Source organism: Oncorhynchus mykiss, chromosome 2, assembly GCF_013265735.2.
Source record: "Oncorhynchus mykiss isolate Arlee chromosome 2, USDA_OmykA_1.1, whole genome shotgun sequence".
Lineage (NCBI taxonomy): Eukaryota > Metazoa > Chordata > Actinopteri > Salmoniformes > Salmonidae > Oncorhynchus > Oncorhynchus mykiss.
This window is the reverse complement of record NC_048566.1, coordinates 95,238,146-95,264,018: the sequence shown is the minus strand read 5'-3', so window position 1 is coordinate 95,264,018 and position 25,873 is coordinate 95,238,146. Positions and strand designations below refer to the sequence as shown.

General features: G+C 46.0%; 1 protein-coding gene across 2 annotated transcripts in view; it reads right to left on the bottom strand.

Annotated features, from left to right (window-relative positions):
• Positions 1-2,984: 2,984 nt before the first annotated feature.
• LOC110500415 (transmembrane and coiled-coil domain protein 3) overlaps positions 2,985-25,873 on the bottom strand; it is a 39,812-nt gene continuing 16,923 nt past the window's right edge. Inside the window, exons 2-8 of one of the 2 annotated variants that reach the window (XM_036959981.1) lie at positions 9,109-9,329; positions 8,856-8,945; positions 8,575-8,627; positions 7,809-8,054; positions 6,822-7,271; positions 6,124-6,259; positions 2,985-4,903 (exon numbers count right to left, since the gene is read on the bottom strand). In XM_036959981.1, coding sequence (XP_036815876.1) covers positions 4,601-4,903; positions 6,124-6,259; positions 6,822-7,271; positions 7,809-8,054; positions 8,575-8,627; positions 8,856-8,945; positions 9,109-9,261 — 1,431 coding nt within the window. In that variant the 5' untranslated portion in view covers positions 9,262-9,329 and the 3' untranslated portion in view covers positions 2,985-4,600. The remainder of the gene's footprint in view (positions 4,904-6,123; positions 6,260-6,821; positions 7,272-7,808; positions 8,055-8,574; positions 8,628-8,855; positions 8,946-9,108; positions 9,330-25,873) is intronic. The other variant, XM_036959974.1, reaches the window with a different exon arrangement.

Below are 25,873 nucleotides of genomic sequence, written 5' to 3'. Positions count from 1 at the left end.
ACACAGATACCAGTTAGATACTAATCCTCACACCAGTCTCTCCTCTCCTCACACAGATACCAGTTAGATACTAGTCCTCACACCAGTCTCTCCTCTCCTCACACAGATACCAGTTAGATACTAGTCCTCACACCAGTCTCTCCTCTCCTCACACAGATACCAGTTAGATACTAGTCATCACACCAGTCTCTCCTCTCCTCACACAGATACCAGTTAGATACTAGTCCTCACACAGATACCAGTTAGATACTAGTCCTCACACAGGTACCAGTTAGATACTAGTCCTCACACCAGTCTCTCCTCTCCTCACACAGGTACCAGTTAGATACTAGTCCTCACACCAGTCTCTCCTCTCACAGATACCAGTTAGATACTAGTTCTCACACCAGTCTCTCCTCTCACATATACCAGTCCTCACACAGATACCAGTTAGATACTAGTCCTCACACCAGTCTCTCCTCACACAGATACCAGTTAGATACTAATCCTCACACCAGTCTCTCCTCTCCTCACACAGATACCAGTTAGATACTAGTCCTCACACCAGTCTCTCCTCTCCTCACACAGATACCAGTTAGATACTAGTCCTCACACAGGTACCAGTTAGATACTAGTCCTCACACCAGTCTCTCCTCTCCTCACACAGATACCAGTTAGATACTAGTCCTCACACCAGTCTCTCCTCTCCTCACACAGATACCAGTTAGATACTAGTCCTCACACCAGTCTCTCCTCTCCTCACACTCCTCACTCATCTTGAAGTACACCTGTATAGTGTCCTCTGACCACTGTGGAGTACACCTGTATAGTGTCCTCTGTCCACTGTGGAGTACACCTGTATAGTGTCCTCTGACCACTGTGGAGTACACCTGTATAGTGTCCTCTGTCCACTGTGGAGTACACCTGTATAGTGTCCTCTGTCCACTGTGGAGTACACCTGTATAGTGTCCTCTGACCACTGTGGAGTACACCTGTATAGTGTCCTCTGTCCACTGTGGAGTACACCTGTATAGTGTCCTCTGACCACTGTGGAGTACACCTGTATAGTGTCCTCTGTCCACTGTGGAGTACACCTGTATAGTGTCCTCTGTCCACTGTGGAGTACACCTGTATAGTGTCCTCTGTCCACTGTGGAGTACACCTGTATGGTGTCCTCTGTCCACTGTGGAGTACACCTGTATAGTGTCCTCTGACCACTGTGGAGTACACCTGTATGGTGTCCTCTGTCCACTGTGGAGTACACCTGTATAGTGTCCTCTGTCCACTGTGGAGTACACCTGTAGTGTCCTCTGTAATAGAGGAGCTGGGCCATTCCACAAAATCAGTGTCTTTTGCGTCCAGTTGAAAGTCCCAGTTATTTTGTTGCTTTGGCAATCATTTCTGAAGATGATTATTTATTGTAATTAGTGATTCCTTTAGGTCTGTCCCTCATTTTAAGGAAAAGTTAGTTGTCCAACTGAAATGTGTCTCCCGTATTGAACCCAAACCCTCTGAATCAGAGGTACGGGGGGCTGCTGTACTCAACATCCACGTCGCCCGGGGAACAATGAGTTAACTGCCTTCCTCAGGGGCAGAATGACATATTTGTATCTTGTCAGCTCGGGGATTTGATCCAGCAAGCTTTCGGTTACTAGTCCAACACTCTAACCACTAGGCCGCCTGCCGCTCTAACCACTAGGCCGCCTGCCGCTCTAACCACTAGGCCGCCTGCCGCTCTAACCACTAGGCCGCCTGCCGTTCTAACCACTAGGCCGCCTGCCGCTCTAACCACTAGGCCGCCTGCCGCTCTAACCACTAGGCCGCCTGCCGCTCTAACCACTAGGCCGCCTGTCGCTCTAACCACTAGGCCGCCTGCCGCTCTAACCACTAGGCCGCCTGCCGCTCTAACCACTAGGCCGCCTGCCGCTCTAACCACTAGGCCGCCTGCCGCTCTAACCACTAGGCCGCCTGTCGCTCTAACCACTAGGCCGCCTGCCGCTCTAACCACTAGGCCGCCTGCCGCTCTAACCACTAGGCCGCCTGCCGCTCTAACCACTAGGCCGCCTGCCGCTCTAACCACTAGGCCGCCTGCCGCTCTAACCACTAGGCCGCCTGCCGCTCTAACCACTAGGCCGCCTGCCGCTCTAACCACTAGGCCGCCTGCCGCTCTAACCACTAGGCCGCCTGCCGCTCTAACCACTAGGCCGCCTGCCGCTCTAACCACTAGGCCGCCTGCCGCTCTAACCACTAGGCCGCCTGCCGCTCTAACCACTAGGCCGCCTGCCGCTCTAACCACTAGGCCGCCTGCCGCTCTAACCACTAGGCCGCCTGCCGCTCTAACCACTAGGCCGCCTGCCGCTCTAACCACTAGGCCGCCTGTCGCTCTAACCACTAGGCCGCCTGCCGCTCTAACCACTAGGCCGCCTGCCGCTCTAACCACTAGGCCGCCTGCCGCTCTAACCACTAGGCCGCCTGCCGCTCTAACCACTAGGCCGCCTGCCGCTCTAACCACTAGGCCGCTTGCCGCTCTAACCACTAGGCCGCCTGCCGCTCTAACCACTAGGCCGCCTGTCGCTCTAACCACTGTCACCGCCTGTCGCCCGGTCAACCCTGTTACATGAACCGAACTCTCGTTGTATGGCTGATTTAAAACCTGTTGGGGCTAGAGGGGCACAAGGAGATGTATGGCTGATTTAAAACCTGTTGGGGCTAGAGGGGCACAAGGAGATGTATGGCTTATTGTAAACCTGTTGAGGCTAGGGGGGCACAAGGAGATGTATGGCTGATTTAAAACCTGTTGGGGCTAGGGGGGCACAAGGAGATGTATGGCTGATTTAAAACCTGTTGGGGCTAGGGGGGCACAAGGAGATGTACGGCTGATTTAAAACCTGTTGAGGCTAGAGGGGCACAAGGAGATTTATGGCTGATTTAAGAAGAAATCATCAACCCTGTTACTTTATCTGGTACTTAATATAGTAAAACCCCCAAAAAATGTAAACTCTTGAGATGGTAAAACATGTTTGTTTTTATTAAGTTGAACATGTGCTCTTTATGACAGAATGTAAACATTTGTTGAAATCAAAGTTTTTTAGTTTAGTTTTTTAACCAAATGACACTTCTCAGAAGTCACTGAATCGGTGGAACGACCCAACTATCACAAGATGGTAAAATAACCCTGATATCACAGTGTTGTAGACTGTCCACTCTTCTCAGCTATTCAAATGATTTATTACTACTGGAATTCCGGTAAAAGCGCATGAATAAAATCCCGTGAGATATTTGAGTTTTGTAAGAGACTGAAGAAGTGACACCGTTCACGTCTTTATATTGTCTTGATGTTTATGGAGCGATAACCTGGTGGGAATACAAACTGATAACCTCATCGGATTGATTTTGTCTCAGGCAGAAGTCTTATCACAAAACCTCAGTGGCCCCCCCACCCCCCTCACCCCACCCCACCCCCAGACAGCACCTCCTCACTTCTCTATAAATTATTTTCTAAATAAAAACAACAACAAAGTCATAAAAAAAACATGTATCAAACAACATATTGCACTTTTAAAATGTATCCAATAAAAGAAGTAAACAAACCAAGTCAGTTTTAAAAGATGACAAACGTGTGACTGCAGGCAATAAGGAAGTCTGTCTGTAAGACCTGAAACAGAGTCCACAGGGTACATCCCAAATGGCATCCTCGCTATATAGTGCACTACAGGCCCCATAGGGCTCTGGTCTAAAGTAGTGCACTACAGGCCCCATAGGGCTCTGGTCTAAAGTAGTGCACTACAGGCCCCATAGGGCTCTGGTCTAAAGTAGTGCACTACAGGCCCCATAGGGCTCTGGTCTAAAGTAGTGAACTATAAAGGGAATAGGGTGCCTTATGGGACACAACCATTAAAAACAATAAAGCAAGATATATGTGTGTGTGTGTGTGTGTGTGTGTGTGTGTGTGTGTGTGTGCGTCCATGAAGACCGATGAACATCTCCGACCATGAGACGACAGTGAGGCAACAGAACTGTGCAGGCTTGATGATTATGTTCCGTGACCAATCCACCAATCCCATCAGAGACAAGGGAGATTGAGATCCTATTGTATAATGAACAGTAAGTCAGTAACCAATCCCCTTGTCTAAAACCATCAGGCTCGATCCCACCTCTTCTGATCTTCATCACTTACAAATACACCATTCTGATGGAGTTCTGACTGAGCCCGGAGATCATTTGTTGCAGTGTGACGCTGTGGACTGCATCATCCTCTTCTGACCAATGGAAATCTTAGGAGTGAACAGGAAGTAGACTCTCGTGATATGACTTAACATTGGGAGAACCAGCATTAATCAAGGATTACAACATTCTCGGCCTTCTCATTCGTGTTATGATGTCTGTTCTTGCACCTCACATTGACTTGATATTCAGTGTTATTCTGGCTGGTGAGATTAACCAGTCAGTGACCATGTTTTCACAGACCCATTCTCCCCTACCAGACAGCACCAGGACCAACGCTATACTGAAGAACCTCCCCACTGTAGGTTCTAATCACTTATAAATATACTATTTTGATGTTCTGCGCTCTGAGATCCGCCCGGAGATAATTTGTTGCTGTGTGTGGTTGTGGACAGCATTAGGCTGACACCAGGACACTCTCCACAGCACGCTGAAAATTCTCCCAATTCCTCCAGAATAGCGCCAGCAGACACATGCCCAGGAAGGTGCCCATCACGTGGCGTCGGCTCCTCAGGAGGGGTGCGGCGAACTTGGCGGCCGTGGAGACGCACACGAGGATCACGGTGACGAGGGCGAGCATGATGTTGATGCTCTTACCCAGAAGCACCCTGGCGTCACTGGACTCGAGCTGTACAGTTTGTTGTTGCTGCTGCTGGAGCTCTAGTTTAGAGACCCGCGTCTGACACGACTCTAGAGCTTCCTATAGGTCGGAGAAAGAAGGAGGGAGGGAGGGAGGGAGGGAGAAGGGGGAGGGAGAAGGGGGGTGAGGGGGAAGGAGAGAGAAGGAGGGTGGGGGGGGGCGAGGGAGGGAGAAGGAGGGGGGGGGGAGGGAGGGAGGTAGGGAGGGAGGTAGGGAGGGAGGTAGGGAGGGAGGGAGGGAGGGAGGGAGGGAGGGAGGGAGGGAGGGAGGGAGGGAGGGAGGGAGGAGGAAGGGGGGAGGGAGGGAGAGAGAGAGAAGAGTGGGGGAGGGAGAGAGAGAAGGGGGGGGTAACAGTGGTCAATAAAGCCTGTCTAGCAAACATAACCTTGGGTTTAAACAGAGGAGCAATGGGATTGATTTCATATTAAAGGAGTTTAATATGTCTAGTCCTCCTTCTCCTAGAATAGATGAGTACTTTATTGTTCATCTTGGAAAGCAAATAATTTGTCTCCCAACCCTCCCAGACACACTCATGACACATTTATGTAAGCACAGAGTGAACTGTAGTGCAGAGCCTCTGCCACAGTTTAGCCTTGCTCAAGGGCACATTGGTAGTTAAGTAAGTAGTAACTTGTCTCAGCCAAAAAAGCCCATAACAATGGCCCATAACAATGGCCCATAACAATGGCCCATAATGCAGGAGCTGTTTCTGTAGTGGGAGGCAGCTTGACGTTACAAGTTCACCACCAGGACAGGACGCTGTCTATCGTTTATTACCAGACCTTGGTAAAGGATTGTATGTAGCTATTATCCAGGGTGAAAGTACATTTCTTCCAGCTACAGGACCTCCTAGGCGTAACATGTTGAGCGGTCTAATCACTGAATCCCTATTTGAACCACAACCAGTCATGATGTTTTTATCTGTCAAATAATCACTTTAAAGGGCCCCAGTACAGTTTGGCTGCCTGCCCACTTTCGTTCCCACTCTAAAATAATTCTCGCAGCCATACAGTGCACTGTGCACCCTGCATTTGATGAATGAAAAGAGATCTCCCTGATTATCCATCTCCCTCTAGTAGGCCCGGTAGACTACTCTCTCCTCTCCTCTCCACCTCCCCTCTCCTCCCTTTCCTCCTATAGTACCTGTGTATCCCTCTCCTCTCCTCTCCTCTCCCCTCCTCTCCTCTCCTCTCCTCTCCTCTCCTCTCCTCTCCTCTCCTCTCCTCTCCTCTCCTCTCCTCTCCTCTCCTCTCCTCTCCTCTCCTCTCCTCCTATAGTACCTGTATATCCCTGGCTCTCTCGTAGGCCTGGTAGGCTACTCTCTCCTCGATGCTTGCCAGCTCCTGTTTCAGGTCGGCTGTTTCCGCCTGGTGGAGCTCTGTCAGGTCATTCAGCTGGTCCTCCAACCGCTCATACCTATCAGAAAATAGAAGAAGAATGGGTTATTCACTCATACCTAACAGGAAATACAAATGTATACACAATGGCGCTTGCTCATTCACCGGCAATTTAGGTACATAGCAACATGAACTGCTGGGGACAAGCAGAACAAAACAGCCAAATAAACATCTGTTTTCCCAGCTTGGCATTTAGAGGACATGATCTGTGTATTATACACGTACCACGCAAGGTGCTGAGCATGCCAGCCATGTTGTTCCAGCTGTTGTAGCTGATACTACTGTGTTTAAATGGAGGTTCCCAATGCTGTGTGTTCTGAACCTGTAGCTCACCTCCAGTAACATTCCTACAACATTCCTACAACATTCCTACAACATTCTTACAGCATTCTTACAACATTCTAACAGCATTCTTACAACATTCCTACAACATTCTTACAGCATTCTTACAACATTCCTACAACATTCTTACAGCATTCTTACAACATTCCTACAACATTCCTACAACATTCCTACAACATTCCTACAACATTCATACAACACTCTATAATGGGATCCAATTGCTGCTATAGTAACCCCACCTGTATCTTTCCTCCTGTAGCGTCTGGGTGATGAAACCGTAGTCTTTCTTGAACTGGGTCCTGAGTGTCTCCATGTCCTCCTCCAGCTGCCCCTGGGTCTCCCTGATCTCCCTCACCTCCTCCATGGTCATGTCAAGCCTCCCCTGGCCGTCCCCAACCTCCAGGCTCTGTCCAGGAGTCACTGCAGCCCCCGAACCCCCTTCTAGACCCAGCCCAACCCCATGAGCCAAGGTGTTCCCGTTGCTGTCCGCAGACAGGGACGTGCCAGAGGAACACTCGTCGTCGCTGGTGTACTTGGGGGTCGTTGTGGCGGCGGGGGTCGCGGTCTTCCCATCCCCGATGGTGGCACTGCCGCTCAGGGTCCGCCCAGTGCCTTCACAGCGGAAGGAATTGGGCGTGTCCAGGGAGGTCTTGAGGTGGGCGATGTTGTCGGCACTGCCAAACTTGTTCCTGGAGGAGAAGATTAACTTTTAATTATTTATCGTCATAGAAACACAGAGGTCAATGTATGATGTCATGGTGATTCCATATCCACTGAGACAAGCTGTCACTTCTGTCTGAGACCCAGAATCAATCCCAGGGGGCTTTGTTAGCTCACACACACACACACACACACACACACACACACAGATCAACGAATGGTGGCCTGATAAATCTGTATCCCTACACACACACACACACATGTCAATGAATGGTGGCCTGATAAATCTGTATCCACACACACACACACACACACACACACACACACACACACACACACACACACGTCAACGAATGGTGGCCTGATAAATCTGTATCCCTACACACACACACACACACACACACACACACACACACACACACACACACACACACACACACACACACACACACACACACACACACACACACACACACACGTCAACGAATGGTGGCCTGATAAATCTGTATCCCTACGCACACACACACACACACACACACACGGTTGGAGCAGCACAGCATCAGTACCTGAGGAGGTTGGCAAAGTCCCGGGGCTTGCTGAAGAAGAATGGCGGTGAGAGTGAGACGCCAGGCCCTACAGTCTTGATCTTGTCTGTGGGGTGTCGGCCACTACCGCTGCTCACGTTGGTGAGACTCAGCCTGTCCTTGGAGGTCTCCTTGGGACCGCTGTGGTGTTTGGAGCTGGCGTCCTTCTCACTGCTGTCCTTCATCTTCTTATGATACTGCTCCAACTTCTTCTGCATGTTGGCGATGCTGTGTCACAACACAAGTCACAAAAGACGGTATCAAACGCACGGTTGGTTTTGGTTAAAAAGAGGTATCAAGAATCCGGGGAATGTTTTCAACGTTTACAGTGTATTGGTGTGCTTGTTTCTGAAAGACCACTGTAGGTATTCAACATGCTTCTGACATATAGTTATTTAAGCAATAAGAGGAGGTGTGGTATATGGCCAATATACCACGGCTAAGGACTGTTCTCAACGCGGACTTCCCTGACACAGCCCTTAGACGTGGTATATTGGCAATATATCACAAACCCCAGAGGTGTCTTGTTGCTATTATAAACTGGTTACCAACATAACTAGAGCAGTAAAAATAAATGTTTTGTCAAACCCGTGGTATATGGTCTGATATACCACAGCTGTCAGCCAATCAGCATTCAGGGCTTGAGCGGTCCCGTTTATAATTGGATTTAAAGTGCATTTTGCCCAAAGTCACAACAGCACTTTACAACATAAAAACAAGGTTACAGAGAGGTAATATAAAACAGTACCTGTGGGCTGACTTCTGGTTCTTCTTCTCAAACACCTGCTTGATGCGTCCCACCTGCATTTTCACATTTAAATAATTAGACTTTCAGCAATCAGACGCTACTATCCAGAGTGACTTGCTATCAGTGCTTTGATCACAGGTAGGTTTAACAAACGCTTATCGCAATCATTGCTAAATTAAACTTTCTTCAGTACTTCTTCTTCAGCCACTATATTCATCAAAATCAGCGCTAGCAAGAAATTAAAAGTGTTAGTCGGAGTAAGAAAAAGTTGAGTTATACACCTGCTGCTTGTCGGCACTGTTCACCAATTTCAGGTACTCAGCCACATTGTCGTCACGAGCCTCCTGCTCAATCTTCAACTCTTCAGTCACCTAAAATAACAGAAGGAACTTTATTATCCCCATAAGGACATTCTGCTATGGCCTTGTGCATACATTAAGAAATATCAAGATGATCAAGATGATCAAGACAAGACATTCAATGAAAAATAATAGTTCAGTCCAAGTGTGATTCACCGAGGACTTCCTCATTTACCCGGAGGATCTTCTGCTGCAGGCTGTTGAGTCCCGGGGGCAGGGAACGGTAGGAGGAGTCTAAGCTGCGGTGGGAGGAGTCTAGGTAGCGTTGGGAGTCTGGGATGCCGCTCAGATCTAGATCTAGGTTGTTCTCCGAGCTGCCTCGACACATTGACTCCGGAATGTTCAGGCTGTTCCCTTCGCCACTGCTCCTTTCAGCCTGGAACACAACCACAGAACCTTCAGTCAGACAGACACAGGAAGGAACACAACCACAGAACCTTCAGTCAGACAGACACAGGAAGGAACACAACCACAGAACCTTCAGTCAGACAGACACAGGAAGGAACACAACCACAGAACCTTCAGTCAGACAGACACTGGAAGGAACACAACCACTGTAAATGTGTCTTCCATATTTAACCCAACCCCTCTGAATCAGAGAGGTGTGGGCCTTAAATCGACATCCACGGCGCCCGGGGAACAGTGGATTAACTGCCTTGCTCAGGGGCAGAACGACAAATTTTTACCTTTCTGGCCCAACACTCTAACCACTAGGCTACCATACTTAATAAAGGACTGAAAGGGTTTGTAAGTAATTTATAAACTGGTAACCATTAGTTTATATATCATTTATGAACCTGCTTAAACCTGCTTGAACTACAGTACCGAAAGTCAATCAGACACTCAGAGAAATGGATTTCAAAACCAAAAGTATATTTACTGGGAATGAGAAACTGTCTGACTCATGATACCAACTAAGCCACAGAGAGCTGTGGAGGACAGCTGGCCAACATCTAGACAATAATACAATGTCACATTCAATCCCCTGACTGACGAAACATACTCCAAACTCCACTGGAAAGCTTACCCATATCTAGATTGACACAAAGGCTATTCCAAATATGTGTTCCAAATACCTACTTTTCTGCGTGTGTGCTCTCTGTGTGTGTGTGTGTGTGTTCTCTGTGTGTGTGTTCTCTCTGTGTGTGTGTGTGTGTGCTCCCTGTGTGTGTGTGTGTGTGTGTGTGTGTGTGTGTGTGTGTGTGTGTGTGTGTGTGTGTGTGTGTGTGTGTGTGTGTGTGTGTGTGTGTGTGTGTGTGTGTGTGTGTTGTGTGTGTGTGTGTGTGTTCTGTGTGTGTGTGTGTGTGTGTGTGTGTGTGTGTGTGTGTAAATCCCTTATTAGTCACATCTGTTATATTTTTGGGACCCAGCTCCTAATTTGTTTACGCTGTAGCGTCCAGGTGACAGGATGATGGCCATAGCATGAGTAATGATTGAGAAATGGAGCCCGTACATCTAGGTCAAAGATAATGACAGAGCAACACACACACACCCAGCGACACACTCAGAAAATCCCCCTACTGTACTAGACAGTAAGCCATGGGTTTTACTGTGCTGATGCACCACTCTCCTATGACATCGACATGTTTCTCATGAATGCACCACACTCAGAAAACCTCTACTAGAAAGTAGCTAGTCATTGGTTTTACTATAATGCACCATTTTCCAATGACAACAACACAATGTACTTATATTCCTATGACAACAACACAATGTACTTATATTCCTATGACAACAACACAATGTACTTATATTCCTATGACAACAACACAATGTACTTATATTCCTATGACAACAACACAATGTACTTATATTCCTATGACAACAACACAATGTACTTATATTCCTATGACAACAACACAATGTACTTATATTCCTATGACAACAACACAATGTACTTATATTCCTATGACAACAACACAATGTACTTATATTCCTATGACAACAACACAATGTACTTATATTCCTATGACAACAACACAATGTACTTATATTCCTATGACAACAACACAATGTACTTATATTCCTATGACAACAACTCATTGTTATATTTCTCTATGGCATAAAGTCAACTCATCCTTTTCAAGTTCCTATGGCATCAACACATACAACCCCCCCCCCCCCCTACTAGTACTAGTAAGTGTTTTTCATTTGTTTTTACTGTAATGCACCATTTTCCTATGGTATCAACACACTCTTATCATGCCGATCCAGTTGTTATTTTAGGGAAGTGAAACAGTGGTACTAATCTGATATTTACATACCATGCTGACACTGGCAACTTAGAAAGAGAATATACATCACAACTGACTAGAAACAAACATGGGCCTACATTTAAGAAATCGCTCAATTAATATTGTTTGGGATTAGGGTTTCTGTTGCAGTGTGGGGTTCACGTGGTCTTCACTAAAGTACAGCCTGCTACAGAGCTAATCAAGATGAAGTGGACCATCTTTGCAAACCGTTGAGTGAGAATATTACACGATGTGTAAATATTAAACTTCATAAATTACGAGAAGAAAAACAAAGCTTTAACACTTCTTGTAAGGGTTTCAACTATTTTATAACATTGACTATCGTGTGAGGTGAAAAATGCCGAAACTATAGAAACCACAGTACGTTCTAATTACGAGTGAAGACAAAAACACACCACCAACAAAGCTGCTAAATCTTCATCAATGGAGGTTCACAGCAGCACGTACTGTTAGCCTGACCTTTTGCAACACAGAAATCATAAAACATATGACTGTAGGAGAAATGTTTTAACTTAACCCCTCGATCAATGTACAAATGGCACTCTGTGCCCTTTATAATACAACTTATTTCGCCAGGACCCAAAGGAAGAAGAGCACTACGAAGGGAATAAGGTGCCATTTGGGACGACACAATGTGAGGTAAGGGCAGACAGAACAACAACACAGCCTTATCCTTGATCAATGAACTGTCACACAGTTGGCTGGTTCTCAGACCAGCACTTAGGCTAACAATCACTAAACGCGTGGTTTTGGGTGTGTGTGTGTGTGTTTGTGTGGGTGTGTGGTGGTGGCCCAACCAGACTCACCAGTCTTTCACTACTGCTTAACATTATAAGTTACATGACAGCTTTACCCGCCTGCCTCATGACTGTCTGTCAGGTGAAACATTGAGAAGGTACGAGTTACAGAAACAGACTGGGTAAGTAGTTTTGACACACACACACACACAAGCACACAAACAGTCACATTCAGATAGACACATTCAGCTCAACGCTTCTTCTTTTCATTCCTGTCACTGTCAGTACCCGTATTTTGGTATTTTATAAAACTGTATCAAGCTCTTGGCAGCCTATATTTAGTAACACCAAATTGCTGGAACTCTGAAATGTGTGTTCATAGAACATTTATACTGCCACACAAGGGTTAGACGTGTTTTACAAGGCCACAACAAAGGCATACTAATATAAAAATGACTCAAGTCATCATTCACCAATCAGTTACTATCGGGCAAAACATAAGCCAAAACACAACCCAAAACATAACCCAAAACACAACCCAAAACACAACCCAAAACATAACCCAAAACACAACCCACAAACACAACCGAAACAAACTGCAAATGCATCCAATGAGTTTGTAGAGTCACAAACTTGATGTAGTCATTACATGCAAGAAATATGTGAGAGAGAAAAAAAAGCAACTTTAGACGAATTTGATAAACTATTTGTCCAAATACACATGGGGAAATAGATACACTATATATACAAAAGTATGTGGACACCCCTTCAAACTAGTGGATTCAGCTATTTCAGCTACAATCGTTGCTGACATGTGTATAAAATCGAGCACACCGCCATGCAATCTCCATAGACAAACACTGGCAGTAGAATGGCCTTACTAAAGAGCACAGTGACTTTCAACAATGCACCGTCATAGGATGCCACCTTCCCAACAAATCAGTCCGTCAAATTTCTGCCCTGCTAGAGCTTTCTTGGTCAACTGTAAGTGCTGTTATTGTGAAGTGGAAACGTCTGTGAGCAACAACGACTCAGCCGCAAAGTGGTAGGCCACACAAGTTCACAAAACGGGACCTCCGAGTGCTGAAGTGCTTAATGCGTTAAAATTGTCTGTCCTCGGTTGCAACACTCACTGCCTCTGGAAGCAACGTCAGCACACAAACTGTTCGTCGGGAGCTTCATGAAATTGGTTTCCATGGCCAAGCAGCCGCACACAAGCCTAAGATCACCTAGCGCAATGCCAAGCATCGGCTGGAGTGGCGTAAAGCTCGCCGCCATTAGACACTGGAACAGTGGAAACACATTCTCTGGAATTATGAATCACGCTTTACCATCTGGCAGTCCAACGGACAAATCTGGGTTTGACGGATGCCAGGAGAACACTACCTGCCCCAATGCATAGCGCCAACTGTAAAGTTTGGTGGAGGAGCAATAATGGTCTGGGGCGGTTTTTCATGTCTCTGGCTAGACCCCTTAGCTCCAGTGAAGGGAAATCTTAACGCTACAGCATATAATGACATTCTATCCCATTCTGTGCTTCCAAATTTGTGGCAACAGTTTGAGGAAGGCAATTTCCTGTTTCAGCATGACAATGCCCCCGTGCACAAAGCAAGGTCCATACAGAAATGGTTTGTCGAGATCAGTGTGAAAGAACTTGACAGGCCTTTATAGAGCCCTGACCTCAACCCCATCAAACACCTTTGGGATGAATTGGAACGCCGACTGCGAACCAGACCTAATCACCCAACATCAGTGCCCGACTTCACTAATGCTCTTGTGGCTAAATGGAAGCAAGTCCCCCGCAGCAATGTTCCAACATCGGATGGAAAGCCTTCCCAGAAGAGTGGAGGCTGTTATAGCAGCAAAGGGGGGACCAACTCCATATTAATGCCCATGATGTTGGAATGAGATGTTGGATGAGCAGTTGTCCACATACTTTTGATAATGTGCTGTACATATAGTACTTTAATTTCTAAACGGTAAAATAGATATGTATGAAAATACCCATAAATAAAAGGTGACATTCTGTACTGTCGCCTCATATGAAACATTTGATTTCAAAGCCAAAAATGCTGGAGTATAGAGACACATGTATAATTTTAGCTTCATTGTCCAAATACACTTGAGTGTACAAAACAGTAGGAACAGCTACGCTTCCATGACAGACTGACCAGGTGAATCCTTATTGATGTCACCGTTCACCACCCAAAGGACATCCAGCCAACTTGACACAACTTGGGAAGCATTGGAGTCAACATGGGCCAGCATCCCTGTTGAACGCTTGACACCTTGTAGAGTCTATGCCCTGAAAAATTGAGGCTGTTCCGAGGACAAAAGGGGGAGCAACTCAATATTAGGAAGGTGTTCCTAATGTTTTGTAGCTACTATTTTTCTGTCTATCGTAGCATGTAGCTACTGTATCTGTCACTCTATCGTAGCATGTAGCTACTGTATCTGTCATTCTATCGTAGCATGTAGCTACCGTATCTGTAGCATGTAGCTATTATAGTAGCATGTAGCTACCCGATCTGTCATTCTACCGTAGCATGTAGCTACTGAATCTGTAGCTACTGTATCTGTCATTCTATTGTAGCATGTAGCTACTGAATCTGTCATTCTATCGTAGCATGTAGCTACTGAATCTGTCATTCTATCGTAGCATGTAGCTACTGTATCTGTCATTCTATCGTAGCATGTAGCTACTGTATCTGTCATTCTATCGTAGCATGTAGCTACTGAATCTGTCATTCTATCGTAGCATGTAGCTACTGTATCTGTCATTCTATCGTAGCATGTAGCTACCGTATCTGTAGCATGTAGCTATTATAGTAGCATGTAGCTACCCGATCTGTCATTCTACCGTAGCATGTAGCTACTGTATCTGTAGCTACTGTATCTGTCATTCTATCATAGAATGTAGCTACCCTATCTGTAGCATGTAGCTCCTATAGTAGCATGTAGCTACTGTATCTGTCATTCTATTGTAGCATGCAGCTACCGTATCTGTAGCATGTAGCTCCTATCGTAGCATGTAGCTACTGTATCTGTCATTCTATCGTAACATGGAGCTTTTTATTTTTTATTTAAACCTTTATTTAACTAGGCAAGTCAGTTAAGAACAAATTCTTATTTACAATGACAGCCTACCAAAAGGGCTCCTATGGGGAAGGGGGATAGAAACTAGAAAATACATACAATATAAATATAGGACAAAACACACATCAATCACAACAAGAGAGACAACACAACACTACATAAAGAGATACCTAAGACAAGAACATAGCAAGGCAGCAACACATGACAACACAGCATGTTAGCAACACAACATAACAACAACATGGTAGCAAATCAAATTGTTTGGAGCCAGACTTAGTGGGGACAACTGAGCACTGAAGGTGATCCTTGGTAAAGATTGCCACTCCCCCACCTTTGGAAGATCTGTCTTGCCAAAAAAGGTTATAACCAGAAAGGTTAACATCAGTACTCAAAACACTCTCTTAACCACGTCTCAGTAATGACCAACACACCTGGATTGGAGCTGTGAATCCACACTTTCAATTGATCCATTTTAGGTAATAAGCTTCTAGTGTTAACGTGCAGAAAACCCAGGCTTTTACGAGAGCAGAAATCAGTGAAGCAGATATCAGAGCACAAGTCAGAAATGGGGCTAGAAACAGTAGATGGGCCAGGGTGTACATGCACATTTCCAGATATAATCAGCAGTAATACAATCAAGGCACGGCAGAAGACAGGGAGAGCTCTGCAGTGCTGATTTATGACATCTGAATGTGCATCAGATGGTAACAAGATCATATTGTACAGCAATTTCATCAGGAAACATGAATACAAAGCCGGCGAGAGGTGGTTAGAGTAGGATGGGAGGCCAAACGTCTGTGTAACCAATAGAGTCAGAGTCCTGAGTGTGGGAACAAACAGTCTGTCCCACGGTTGGGTAAAGAAAGTTTGTAGTCAACAAAGTATGAAGGAGCCATGAGGCAAATAGCAAAATGCACAATAAAACAATAAAATATATAACGACTTGAGGCAAGCCATTGTCAGTTCAGAGTCACTCGCCCCTACGAGGTGAGAGAAAGGTGAGGAGGTGATAGAAAGCTCAGGAGAGAGGGGTGAGTGTGGTGGAGGTACCTGTACCAGACAGGGGGAGACAGGCCAGGGAGAGAGGGGTGAGTGTGGTGGAGGTACCTGTACCAGACAGGGGGAGACAGGCCAGGGAGAGAGGGGTGAGTGTGGTGGAGGTACCTGTACCAGACAGGGGGAGACAGACCAGGGAGAGAGGGGTGAGTGTGGTGGAGGTACCTGTACCAGACAGGGGGAGACAGACCAGGGAGAGAGGGGTGAGTGTGGTGGAGGTACCTGTACCAGACATGGGGAGACAGACCAGGACAGACGGTGAACAGAGAGGGGTGAGTGTGGTGGAGGTACCGGTACCAGACAGGGGGAGAGAGGCAGTAATCTCTCCGGTTAATTTTGGTCAAAATTAGGTTGTAGGTTTGGAGTTCTGATCTAGAGTGAAGTCCATGCAGTTGAGGGTAGCATCCAGCATATGTACCCGCCAAAAAATCCAAGTTTATCTAACTTCAAAACTATCCTTTTGTAAAAATACAAATAAAAACATGTTAAAAAACGTGAGAGCTCCCATTAAGCTGTGCCTCTCTCTCTCTGAGGGGGGCTTGTCTCTCTGTAGCTACTGTATCTGTCTATCGTAGCATGTAGCTACTGTATCTGTCATTCAAATGTAGCATGTAGCTACTGTATCTGTCATTCTATCGTAGCAAGTAGCTACTGTATCTGTCATTCTATCGTAGCATGTAGCTACTGAATCTGTAGCTACTGTATCTGTCATTCTATCGTAGCATGTAGCTACTGAATCTGTAGCTACTGTATCTGTCATTCTATCGTAGCATGTAGCTACTGAATCTGTCATTCTATCGTAGCATGTAGCTACTGAATCTGTCATTCTATCGTAGCATGTAGCTACTGTATCTGTCATTCTATCGTAGCATGTAGCTACTGTATCTGTCATTCTATCGTAGCATGTAGCTACTGAATCTGTAGCTACTGTATCTGTCATTCTACCGTAGCATGTAGCTACTGAATCTGTCATTCTATCGTAGCATGTAGCTACTGTATCTGTCATTCTATCGTAGCATGTAGCTAATGTATCTGTCATTCTATCGTAGCATGTAGCTACGGTATCTGTCACTCTATCGTGGCATGTAGCTACTGTATCTGTCATTCTATCGTAGTGTGTAGCTACTGTATCTGTCATTCTATCGTAGCATGTAGCTACTGAATCTGTCATTCTATCGTAGCATGTAGCTACTGAATCTGTCATTCTATCGTAGCATGTAGCTACTGAATCTGTCATTCTATCGTAGCATGTAGCTACTGTATCTGTCAGTCTATCGTAGCATGTAGCTACTGTATCTGTCATTCTATCGTGGCATGTAGCTACTGAATCTGTCATTCTATCGTAGCATGTAGCTACTGTATCTGTCATTCTATCGTAGCATGTAGCTACTGTATCTGTCATTCTATCGTAGCATGTAGCTACTGTATCTGTAGCATGTAGCTACTGTATCTGTAGCTACTGAATCTGTCATTCTATCGTAGCATGTAGCTACTGTATCTGTCATTCTATCGTAGCATGTAGCTACCGTATCTGTCATTCTATCGTAGCATGTAGCTACTGAATCTGTCATTCTATCGTAGCATGTAGCTACTGAATCTGTCATTCTATCGTAGCATGTAGCTACTGAATCTGTCATTCTATCGTAGCATGTAGCTACTGTATCTGTCATTCTATCGTAGCATGTAGCTACTGTATCTGTCATTCTATCGTAGCATGTAGCTACTGTATCTGTCATTCTATCGTAGCATGTAGCTATTGTATCTGTCATTCTATCGTAGCATGTAGCTACGGTATCTGTCATTCTATCGTGGCATGTAGCTACTGAATCTGTCATTCTATCGTAGCATGTAGCTACTGTATCTGTCATTCTATCGTAGCATGTAGCTACTGTATCTGTCATTCTATCGTAGCATGTAGCTACTGTATCTGTAGCATGTAGCTACTGTATCTGTAGCTACTGAATCTGTCATTCTATCGTAGCATGTAGCTACTGTATCTGTCATTCTATCGTAGCATGTAGCTACCGTATCTGTCATTCTATCGTAGCATGTAGCTACTGAATCTGTCATTCTATCGTAGCATGTAGCTACTGAATCTGTCATTCTATCGTAGCATGTAGCTACTGAATCTGTCATTCTATCGTAGCATGTAGCTACTGTATCTGTCATTCTATCGTAGCATGTAGCTACTGTATCTGTCATTCTATCGTAGCATGTAGCTACTGAATCTGTCATTCTATCGTAGCATGTAGCTACTGAATCTGTCATTCTATCGTAGCATGTAGCTACTGAATCTGTCATTCTATCGTAGCATGTAGCTACCGTATCTGTCATTATATCGTAGCATATAGCTACTATATATCTGCCTATCGTAGCATGTAGCTACTGTATAATATGTAGAAATACTGAAGAACAAGAGGCAGAACAGACAACCACAACTATGCCCGTCTCTCTCTCTCCAGCCTCCCTCTCTCAACATCTCGCTCTCCCTCGCTTTCTCCAACCTCACACTGTGTGTCAAGCCTCGCTAAACAGAAACCTCTTTCTCTGCAGAGAACAACCCATTGTCCAGCCTCCAGCCTCTGGCCCGGGATTTGGACTGCAGTCCAACGGACCACCTAATGCATATGGATCATCTGTGCTGAATCAGTCATTCAGTGTCCTGAATCCTGTGAGTGTCCTGAATCCTGACATATGGGCCCTGGGAGGGACGAGTTTAATCTTATTGTAATATCTAAGATGGCGCCTATGTGACAACTCCAACAGAACACTGTATTTTAAATCCTTCGGAAACTCAAAATGGTCCACTCAGTCAGACTCCGAGAGAGAAGCTGGTCAAGTCGTCTTTGATGAGGAATTGCAGAAAAGTGTGTGTGTCTGTGTGTGTGTGTGTGTGTGTGTGTGTGTGTGTGTGTGTGTGTGCCTGTGTTTGCCTGTGTGTGTGTGTGTGTGTGTGTGTGTGTGTGTGTGTGTGTGTGTGTGTGTGTGTGTGTGTGTGTGTGTGTGTGCCTGTGTGTGCCTGTGTTTGCCTGTGTGTGTGTGTGTGTGTGTGTGTGTGTGTGTGTGTGTGTGTGTGTGTGTGTGTGTGTGTGTCAGTCTGGTCCGACTACAAGAGGTGCATTTGAGTTCAGAGAGCAACACAAACACTTGTCTGTGTCAGCCTCAGAGTTACCCAGAACGCATTGCATGATAGTCTGACTCTGGCACTACTGGAAAATGCTTGTGGCAACAGTTCTTTGATTTCATGCCTTTGGTTCGAAACAAATCGTTTTGGCTATTTTAGGTTTATATTAAAGCTGCTAATGGGGTGAAAGTACTGAAAGGTGCTATGATATGGAACATAGAAACAAACATAGATTAATTGAAGGGAGAGGTTTGGTACTCGGATGACTGCTATATTGACGACGCTTGGCTCGACACTAATGGTATAGCCTGCAGCTGAGGCAAAGCCCGACATGACTGGGTCGGAGAGAATAATAGGTTCAGTACATTGACATTTACTGAGGCACTTGTTCCTTGTCACGCTAGAACTTATACTGCTGTTCATCTCACGTTCCTACTTTCTGTTTTTACAATCTGTACTTTTCCCTGGATGAGAGGCTCTTCTAACTGAATTAAAGCTCATAAGAAAGTGCACCGACTGTACTTTCAAGTTGCCGTGGGGACGCCCTAATTTTCACATGAGCTGTGCGGGCATATAGCCGATACCAGGGTTAGTCAACTCTTACCCAACAAGGTCCGGAGACTGCTGCTTTTCTGTTCTACCTGATAATTAACTGCACACCTGGTGTCCCAGGTCTAAAGCAGTCCCTGATTAGATGGGAACAATGAAGAAATGCAGTGAAACTGGCTTCCAGGTCCAGAGTTGAGTTTGAGGGGCCTATACTCTTGGGAGGCAGAGGCCAGAGGGAGAGGAGGGTGGTGTGGAGTGGGGTTCATATGGTCAGGTGCCCCCGGCCTGAGGACTCCTGGCCCAACAAACAGAGAGGAGTGGAAAGAGGATTCTGAAAATGTAAGGAGAAATTATGGGGGCGTGCAATGTTTGGGTCTCACAGGGTAGTCTCATGGGCCATTTCCACTGTAGAGATTTACACCGGTGCTTGGCCTAAAAAGTGTCAGACATTTGTGTTACCACACACACACGCACACATGCCAATCTGAGTCATCTATCCTGAGTTCTTCAGTTTAGTGTGTCAGTCAAAAGAGATTGACAACCCATCCTAACACAACTCAACCCACCCCCAACACAACCCACCTCTCCCCTCCCCAACCAACCAACCCAACCCAACACAACCCAACCCCACCCAACACAACCCCAACCCAACACAACCCCAACCCAACACAACCCCAACCCAACACAACCCAACCCCACCCAACACAACCCCACCCAACACAACCCTAACCCAACACAACCCCAACCCAACACAACCCAACCCCACCCAACCCAACACAACCCACCCCTCCCCAACCAACACAACCCAACCCAACACAACCCAACCCAACACAACCCCACCCAACCCTCCCCAACACAACCCAACACAACCCCACCCAACCCAACACAACCACATCCCAACACAACCCAACCCAACACAAACCCAACCCAACACAACTCCACCCAACACAACCCCACCCAACACAACCCCACCCAACCCTCCCCAACACAACCCAACACAAACCCAACCCAACACAACTCCACCCAACACAACCCCACCCAACACAACCCCACCCAACACAACCCCACCCAACACAAACCCACCCAACACAACCCCATCCCAACACAACTCCACCCAACACAACCCCACCCAACACAACCCCACCCAACACAAACCCACCCAACACAACCCCATCCCAACACAACTCCACCCAACACAACCCCAACCCCATCCCAACACACATCATCATCCAGGCCCAAAGAGGTATATCTTCAAATCAAATGTATACAACAGGTGTAGACCTTACAGTGAAATGCTTACTTACAAGCCTTTAACCAACAATACAGTTTTAATACAAATAAGAGTTAAACTCTTCACCTTGTGACTTCCTCTCTTGGTGCCCAGGAAATAAAAAAGGTACCCAATGAAATAACAATAACGAGGCTGTACAGTGTATGTATAATATATTTATTACTGTATATATATATATATATATACATCTGCAAAGTGGTAGGCATGTTATGTAAATCAAATGATACAAACCCCCAAAAAATATATTTTAATTCCAGGTTGTAAGGCAACAAAATAGGAAAAATGCCAAGGGGGAGAAGACTTTCGCAAGCCCCTGTATATACAGGGGGTACCGGTACCGAGTCAATGTGCAGGGGTATGGGTTACTTGAGGTAATATGTACATGTACACTACCGTTCAAAAGTTTGGAGTCACTTAGAAATGTCCTTGTTTTTGAAAGAAAAGCACTTTTTCCCCCATTAAAATAACATCAAATTGATCAGAAATACAGTGTAGACATTGTTAATGTTGTAAATGACTATTGTAGCTGGAAATGGCAGATTATTTTTTTAAATGGAATATCTACATAGGCGTACAGAGGCCCATTATCAACAACCGTCATATTTTACTTAAGCCATATGTTTGACACCCCTGATGTAGAACCAACCAACAACTCACACCCCCTGCCAGACAACTTGTTGTTTGGCCATGGTCAGGGCCAATAGAGCACTCTGTACTAATAGAAGATATTGTTCTAATACCTTGCGCTGCGAATCCCTTGGATCAGTGATCTGAGTTATAATCCAATTTGATATATTACCTAACATAAGGCTCATATGTACACTACAATGGGGGCAGGGCCAGTTATACTGCTGTTATAATTGGCCATAGACTTGGATGGGTATCTGTATTACAATCTGCCTAACACTTCCAGTTCTTATGCCTGAACTATGGAGTTAAGCACGCCGATTCTAGATTACGACAATGGAAGCTCCAAAACTGGAATCAGTCAGCAAGCAAAGTTTGAAATATGTTGTACTCTCTTGTGGTTTTGAGTCTCTAGCGACTCCTTGACAGGAGGGTAGAACACATGGCAAACTTTGCTCGTTAAATTGCATTTATTTGGGTTAAAAACATATACAGCTAGAAGCACACTGTATTCCCAGAGTTAAGCACTGTATTCCCAGAGTTAAGCACTGTATTCCCAGAGTTAAGCACTGTATCCCCAGAGTTAAGCACTGTATTCCCAGAGTTAAGCACTGTATCCCCAGAGTTAAGCACTGTATTCCCAGAGTTAAGCACTGTATCCCCAGAGTTAAGCACTGTATTCCCAGAGTTAAGCACTGGATTCCCAGAGTTAAGCACTGTATTCCCAGAGTTAAGCACTGTATTCCCAGAGTTAAGCACTGTATTCCCAGAGTTAAGCACTGTATTCCCAGAGTTAAGCACTGTATTCCCAGAGTTAAGCACTGTATTCCCAGAGTTAAGCACTGGATTCCCAGAGTTAAGCACTGTATTCCCAGAGTTAAGCACTGTATTCCCAGAGTTAAGCACTGTATTCCCAGAGTTAAGCACTGTATTCCCAGAGTTAAGCACTGTATTCCCAGAGTTAAGCACTGTATTCCCAGAGTTAAGCACTGTATTCCCAGAGTTAAGCACTGTATTCCCAGAGTTAAGCACTGTATTCCCAGAGTTAAGCACTGTATCCCCAGAGTTAAGCACTGTATTCCCAGAGTTAAGCACTGTATTCCCAGAGTTAAGCACTGTATTCCCAGAGTTAAGCACTGTATTCCCAGAGCTAAGCACTGTATTCCCAGAGCTAAGCACTGTATTCCCAGAGCTAAGCACTGGATTCCAAGAGTTAAGCACTGAATTTCTATTTATTTCCTTATCTTACCTCATTTGCACTCACTGTATATAGACTTTTTGTTTTCTTTTGTTCTACTGTATTATTGACTGTATGTTTTGTTTATTCCATGTGTAACTCTGTGTTGTTGTTTGTGTCGAACTGCTTTGCTTTATCTTGGCCAGGTCGCAGTTGTAAATGAGAACTTGTTCTCAACTAGCCTACCTGGTTAAATAAAGGTGAAATTAAAACATTTAAAAAAATTAAATTCCAAAGTGGTCCTTCGATGGTAAATAACTAGGAGTTATGTCATACATAATGTGAATAAGCCATATATTAAAGAGAGTTAAACTGATGAATAAGGGACAGACATTTTACCTTATTGAGCTGTGTGTGGTTAGGTAGCTAGAGGAGGAAGGATTAAGTTAAACTGATGAATAAGGGACAGACATTTTAACTTATTGAGCTGTGTGTGGTTAGGTAGCTAGAGGAGGAAGGATTAAGTTAAACTGATGAATAAGGGACAGACATTTTAACTTATTGAGCTGTGTGTGGTTAGGTAGCTAGAGGGGGAAGGATTAAGTCAGATCCACACTGAACCCATTGCGCCTCCACAGGGAATGTTTTAGTAACATACACACACACAGACATTTTTTTAAGCAAACAGGAAGCTATGGCCCTTTGTTGTTACAAGGATGTATATTCTGCTAGTCCACACAATAGACACAGGCCACCTTATCTGTTCGATCATAACAACCTTAATGCAAACACATAATTTTTTGATTCATTGCAAGTGGGTAAAGGTAGGACAGGGACTCTCTCTCTCTCTCTCCCCACCCACTCTCTCTCTCTCCCCCCCTCTCTCCCCCTCTCTCTCTCTCTCTCCCTCCTCTCTCTCTCTCTGTCCCCCCCTCTCTCTCCCCATCTCTCTCTCTCTCTCTCTCCCCTCTCTCTCTCTCCCCTCTCTCTCTCTCTCCCCCTCTCTCCCCCCTCTCTCTCTCTCTCTCTCTCTATCCCCCTCTCTCTCCCCCCCTCTCTCTCTCCCCCCTCCCCCCCTCCCCCCCCCCCCCCTCTCTCTCTCTCTCTCTTTCCCTCTCTCCCCCCCCTCTCTCTCTCCCTCTCTCTCCCCCTCTCTCTCTCTCTCTCTCTCTCTCCCTCTCCCTCTCTCTCCCTCTCTCCACCTCTCTCTCTCTCCCCCTCTCTCTCTCTCTCCCTCTCTCTCTCCCCCTCCCCCTCTCTCTCCCCCTCTCTCCCCCTCTCTCTCTCTCCCCCTCTCTCTCTCTCCCTCTCTCTCTCTCTCTCTCTCTCTCTCCCCTCTCTCCCCCTCTCTCTCACTCCCCCTCTCTCTCTCTCCCCCTCTCTCTCTCTCTGAGAACAAAACAGCCCTTCATTTCACACCACTGCAGAGAAGAAGAACACACACTATGAGAGAGAAGAAGGATCCTGTGGTGCTTTATTGGTATTCCTTCCAGGCAGCTGGTCAAAACTGATCCTCATGGAGACAGACACACCACTCTGCCCTGCTGCTAGAGACATCCCTCTAGCTAGCCTCAGTGGAACGAGGGAGAGGGGGAAGGAGAGAGAGACAGACACACCACTCTGCCCTGCTGCTAGAGACATCCCTCTAGCTAGCCTCAGTGGAACGAGGGAGAGGGGGAAGGAGAGAGAGACAGACACACCACTCTGCCCTGCTGCTAGAGACATCCCTCTAGCTAGCCTCAGTGGAACGAGGGAGAGGGGGAAGGAGAGAGAGACAGACACACCACTCTGCCCCGCTGCTAGAGACATCCCTCTAGCTAGCCTCAGTGGAACGAGGGAGAGGGGGAAGGAGAGAGAGACAGACACACCACTATGCCCTGCTGCTAGAGACATCCCTCTAGCTAGCCTCAGTGGAACGAGGGAGAGGGGGAAGGAGAGAGAGACAGACACACCACTCTGCCCCGCTGCTAGAGACAGCCCTCTAGCTAGCCTCAGTGGAACGAGGGAGAGGGGGAAGGAGAGAGAGACAGACACTCCTCTGCCCTGCTGCTAGAGACATCCTGCAAACTAGCGATGGGGGAAAAATAGATACAGTTACATATCAATACTATTTTGGACAATATTATATTGATATTTTGATCGATTTGCTAGGTAGTGTTAGCTCGCGCTAATCGGCTGTACCTGCACCAAAACTGGTATTTGTCATCCTATAACTTGTCCTCCATCTTCTTTAAAAAAAAATGTTAGCCAACATGATTTCAGCACTTTTATTTCCCTTACTTTTATGGCTCTCTTGTCTCTCCGCAGCAGACATATACTGAGCAATATGTTAGGAACAAGGGACATGGACTAGACCTAACACACATGGGACGTGGACTAGACTTAACACACATGGGACGTGGACTAGACCTAACACACATGGGACGTGGACTAGACCTAACACACATGGGACGTGGACTAGACCTAACACACATGGGATGTGGACTAGACTTAACACACATGGGACATGGACTAGACTTAACACACATGGGACGTGGACTAGACCTAACACACATGGGACGTGGACTAGACCTAACACAGATGGGATGTGGACTAGACTTAACACACATGGGACATGGACTAGACTTAACACACATCGGACGTGGACTAGACCTAACACACATGGGACGTGGACTAGACCTAACACACATGGGACGTGGACTAGACTTAACACACATGGGACGTGGACTAGACTTAACACACATGGGACGTGGACTAGACTTAACACACATGGGACGTGGACTAGACCTAACACACATGGGATGTGGACTAGACTTAACACACATGGGACGTGGACTAGACCTAACACACATGGGACGTGGACTAGACCTAACACACATGGGATGTGGACTAGACTTAACACACATGGGACATGGACTAGACTTAACACACATGGGACGTGGACTAGACCTAACACACATGGGACGTGGACTAGACCTAAAGCACACATGGGACGTGGACTAGACCTAAAGCACACATGGGACGTGGA